We start from the raw sequence: 4,175 nt of genomic DNA, 5'->3' as shown, positions 1-4,175 counted from the left end.
ACAATAAAGTCAATCTAGAATTAAAATAAAATGATTTAAGAGTTGAAAGCATGTTTCAGTAATATTGCAGTTTGATACTTTGTTCCAAGCAATTCTTTGTTTTTCTGAATCGATCGTCCGAACATTTGAATTCCTTTCTCAAAATGTCCATTTTCCTTTAAACAACACCCAAGAAGATTAAAGGATATTGCATTCTGAAAGATTCCCGAAGATGCACTTTCTTCAAAATCCCTCAGAACAGACCACGACCCCTGATTGTCTACAAGAAATCGACAACATTGAAATTTCAAATAAAAAGCATAGACCAGAGGGTTAACTTGCAGTCTTGCACGAACTTTCGAAAAAAGAAATGGCACTGGAAAGCTGTTCCTCAAATTTTCATTCTGCATTTCTAATGTCACAATTTCTAATTTCAAGTCCTTTGTCAACATCTCCACTTCAAATGGAAAGAACTCTATCTGTGTTAGAGGACGTGCGGGAGAGGCAAAAGATGCATCACTTTCCCCAAACATCAATGACATGTAAACTTGACACAAAGACATAACAGAACCAATTTTTGTCTGGAATTTTGTTTTCAACATTTCTAACATAGTTGATATAATCTTTAAACAGTTTTCAAAGCAACCAACGGAAAAGAATGTGTGAGCTATTTGTGTCAAATCTCCAGGACACAATGTTTCGACTTGCAATTTTGATTGCTTAATTAAGTGACTCACTAATTGAAAATTGTCGTCAATTGTTTTGGCACTATTAGGTCCAGTCAGTGTCTGAAACTCATATGCGCATGTTGCACGAATTTGCAAACAGGATAGTATCCGTATTAAAGTATCTTTGAATGACACGGATAAATCATTGTCATATCTTTTTACTTTCCTCAGTACATTAGCAATTATCACCATTATCTGCTCTGGACGTTGTACGTCGACGTTATTGAATAGTGTTTCGACACAATTTTGGGAAAGTTCATCGCAGAATCTCGACATAACTTTCCCATTTAACTGAGGCATTGTTTCCATCCAGTTCTTTAACATTGGCATGATTGGTAAAAATGCATTCTTGCTAAGAAGTTTAATGGATTTCAAATTGATTATAGCTAATTTAAAATTCATAGAATTCGTCATATTTGTCAATTTAGCAATAAGCTCGACAATTTCCACATGGGACATTTTTCTGTAAAACAAATCGCAAGATTTCATAAAGTAGTGTGGACATTTTCCGAAGCATAAAAACTCAGTTAGCTTTAAGAAGCATAAACGAACGTGTTGCAGAACAGTCCAGGGTCGCCAATTTGCCACATCATTCTCCTCTGACACCCAGAATAATACTGTTTTTAGTATGTATGAAGTAATTCCGGACGTGACTGGTGAAAATATCTCCTCTTTAATGGATTTGAGAAATGAATATACAAAAGTTTGCATTGGATTCATGTTTCGAACCAGAAGTTTTTCAGCTAATACAAAAGAAATTCGCCACTCAAATTTGTCATCTTTGCCGATAGGTACTAAATAGCAGCCTAATTCTATAGCTTTTGCAATTATTTCCCCTGATGGCCAGCTAAAGTGTCTTTCTCTTTCCATCCATTCATCAGCGATCATTGGCCACTCATTACACTTAATTGCAAAAACCCGGTCGAAAGATTTAATGAATGTTGGAAAAGAACTGGTTAGAAAATTTCCTTGTGTCAAAATCCCCATTGCTAAGGATGGCCCGTTCAAGTATCCATTGGATATACAAGGCGCCCCAAAAAGACTAAACATGTTCTGAATGGGTAAATCAATGTTAAATAATGTTGAACCTAGTAAAAGTATGTCGGTAGACGGTAAACTTTCTTCGTAAGTTGTGTTTGTAGTTTCATCAAAAATTTGTAATTTTAAGTAAGCATAACCTGGAACTGCCCCTTCGCTATCCATTCTAAAAATCATTTGATCTTTATTTCCAAGAATTTCTCGTCTTTCATAAGCTTGAAACCAGGAACAATCACACATTAAATCTATATCAGTTTCCAAAGTGAAAATGTCTAAAGCTGTAACACCCTCAGCCGACGATCCAACAATATGTATCTTAAAAGGAATTTCACCTGATATACTATTCTGACATATAAATTCAAAAATATCAAATATTGCTAGTCTCTTTTTTTGAGTGTTTTTTCCTAATTGTTCTATCAATTCAGCATATTGACATATCAGTGGATCTTCCTCGCAATCAATATTATGTTCCATTTTGATAGGCAGAATATTTAAACCTGAAAAAAGTAATTACGATGCTTTGTAAAGTCAGTGAAAATATGAAACTATTTTAACAAGATAAGATGTAGAAAAGAAATAACTACCTTTATCTTATGATGTCCTTATACTTTCTATTTACAATAATCTCTTCCGCCTGGAAAATCCACTCTTGCTCTATAAATAGAACAATTAATGACATATTCTGTCAACAGTTTAAGGTGTTTGATTTGAATGACTATACCTTCTTTGATATGGCTCACATCTCCAAGCATAAATGTTGGGTTACATTTCAATTAATTCTATGTTTTTAATGAATGCAAAACTTCTAAAACATGGCCAGCTGAGACGTACACAAGCAAAACTAGTGGGCGATGACTAAACCGATGAGTATGACCTATTACGTTCTAAATTTCAATGCTTCTTAACAAGGAGGCACATACATGTATATAAATTTGTTGCCTCTGAGGTAGTTTCTCATCGTACAGATGAATGGAAAATTCTTCTACAGCATTTAACACTTTTTAAACATATAATTCACTTTTGAAACTGTTTTAACAATATGAGAAGTAGAAAAGAAAAAACTGCATTTACCTTATAATGTCCTGTCACTTTCAATTTACAATAGTCTCTTCCACCTGGAAAATCCAATCTTGCTCTATAAATAGAACAATGATATATTCTGTCAACAGTTTAAAGCATTTTATCTAAATGAATATACTTCCTCTGGTATAGATCATATATTCGAGCATAAATCGTGGGTACCAGTTCAGTTACTTGCTTGTTTTTAATGAATACAAAATGTGAAAACATGGTCATCTTGAACACAAAAAAAAACGAACAAAAACAAGCAAAACTAGAAAGAGATGAGTACATGTATGTCCTGCTACGTTCTCATATTTAATGCCTCATCAAAAGAAGTCATATGATATTTTGACTCTTAGGATGTTTCTCATCTTATATTACAGGTGCATGGAAGTTTCTTCTACAGCATTTAAAACTTTTTACACGTACAGTGATCTTTGACGTTTTTTGATGCATAAATAAATGATAATGGTTATTTGCACCGGAAGCAGACATGCAATATCTTTTCCCATAGAGGGAGGGGGCAGACGAAAAAATTCTACCGACAGCCAACAAGGCCTTAAATCATGACATGCAAAAATAAAATTTAAAAGAAAGGACTATAAATGTTAAGAGCAAATTTTGGCCCTCTAAAAAGCAGCATTTTAGAATGACATTCAGATATGTTTAAATTGATATTTATTTTGTAGAAGAGATTATATTAGATATATTTCCGATATATTTTTCACATTTAAATGCACTCACTGGCTGTAAATGATGACGGAAAAAACACTTTTTTTAATATATCTAACCAAAAAAGCCAAAAATAGTCTTTTTCTTAAGGTTTTTTCTTATGGGGAACATAGAGCGCAATGTAGAACATGCATAATTTTTCTGTCAGTAATAAGTATTGAATAGATACATCTTTGGTAAAAAATTAAAGTATGTTCTAGTCTGCGCTCAATATTTTCTGGAAGAAAAACTATTCAAAAATAAGCATTTTGATACAAAATATGCTAAAATTGCGAGAAAACATGCACTTAATGATGTCATAATTCTATATTTATGGCATTTTGATCAAATTGAAAATTTACAATAAAGGTCGCATGTATTGCTGTGCAAAGTAAAGCTATATATAAATTAAGAGTAAGATATTCATTTTAGGGGGCCATTTAAGACACTTAAGATATATTGCTCTTTAAAATGAAATAAAATAAAAAGGATCTGTGAGAACCATTACTATATTTTATTTTTTCAGGAAAGCACTCATTTTCGATAGAGATGTTATATTGTTGAATAAGTATACTGCAACAAAAATAAATGGGCAACTAATATACCTGTGACTTCTGTAAAAAAAAATTTACACCAAAAGACTATGGAAGGGCTCTA

The 4,175-nt window shown here is 32.7% G+C and overlaps 1 protein-coding gene across 1 annotated transcript; it reads right to left on the bottom strand.

The window, feature by feature from the left end:
* LOC134280691 (uncharacterized) lies at nucleotides 1–2,882 on the bottom strand. The gene is made up of 2 exons (XM_062763132.1): nucleotides 2,817–2,882; nucleotides 1–2,242 (listed from the first exon to the last, which is right to left on the bottom strand). Exon 2 carries the CDS (start codon nucleotides 2,217–2,219, stop codon nucleotides 36–38), a length of 2,184 nt encoding a protein of 727 aa, XP_062619116.1. The 5' UTR covers nucleotides 2,220–2,242; nucleotides 2,817–2,882; the 3' UTR covers nucleotides 1–35.
* Nucleotides 2,883–4,175: the final 1,293 nt, after the last annotated feature.

Source organism: Saccostrea cucullata, unplaced genomic scaffold, assembly GCF_032062105.1.
Source record: "Saccostrea cucullata isolate Sc308-1 unplaced genomic scaffold, CSIRO_AGI_Scuc_v1 ctg630, whole genome shotgun sequence".
Classification (NCBI taxonomy): Eukaryota; Metazoa; Mollusca; class Bivalvia; order Ostreida; family Ostreidae; genus Saccostrea; species Saccostrea cuccullata.
The sequence above is the reverse complement of the archived record's forward strand: the minus strand, read 5'-3'. Positions and strand labels throughout refer to the sequence as shown.

Bases quoted from the DNA above. Each gene is read 5' to 3' on its own strand.
- LOC134280691 (XM_062763132.1), bottom strand. From the start codon at position 2,219: ATGGAACATAATATTGATTGCGAGGAAGATCCACTGATATGTCAATAT.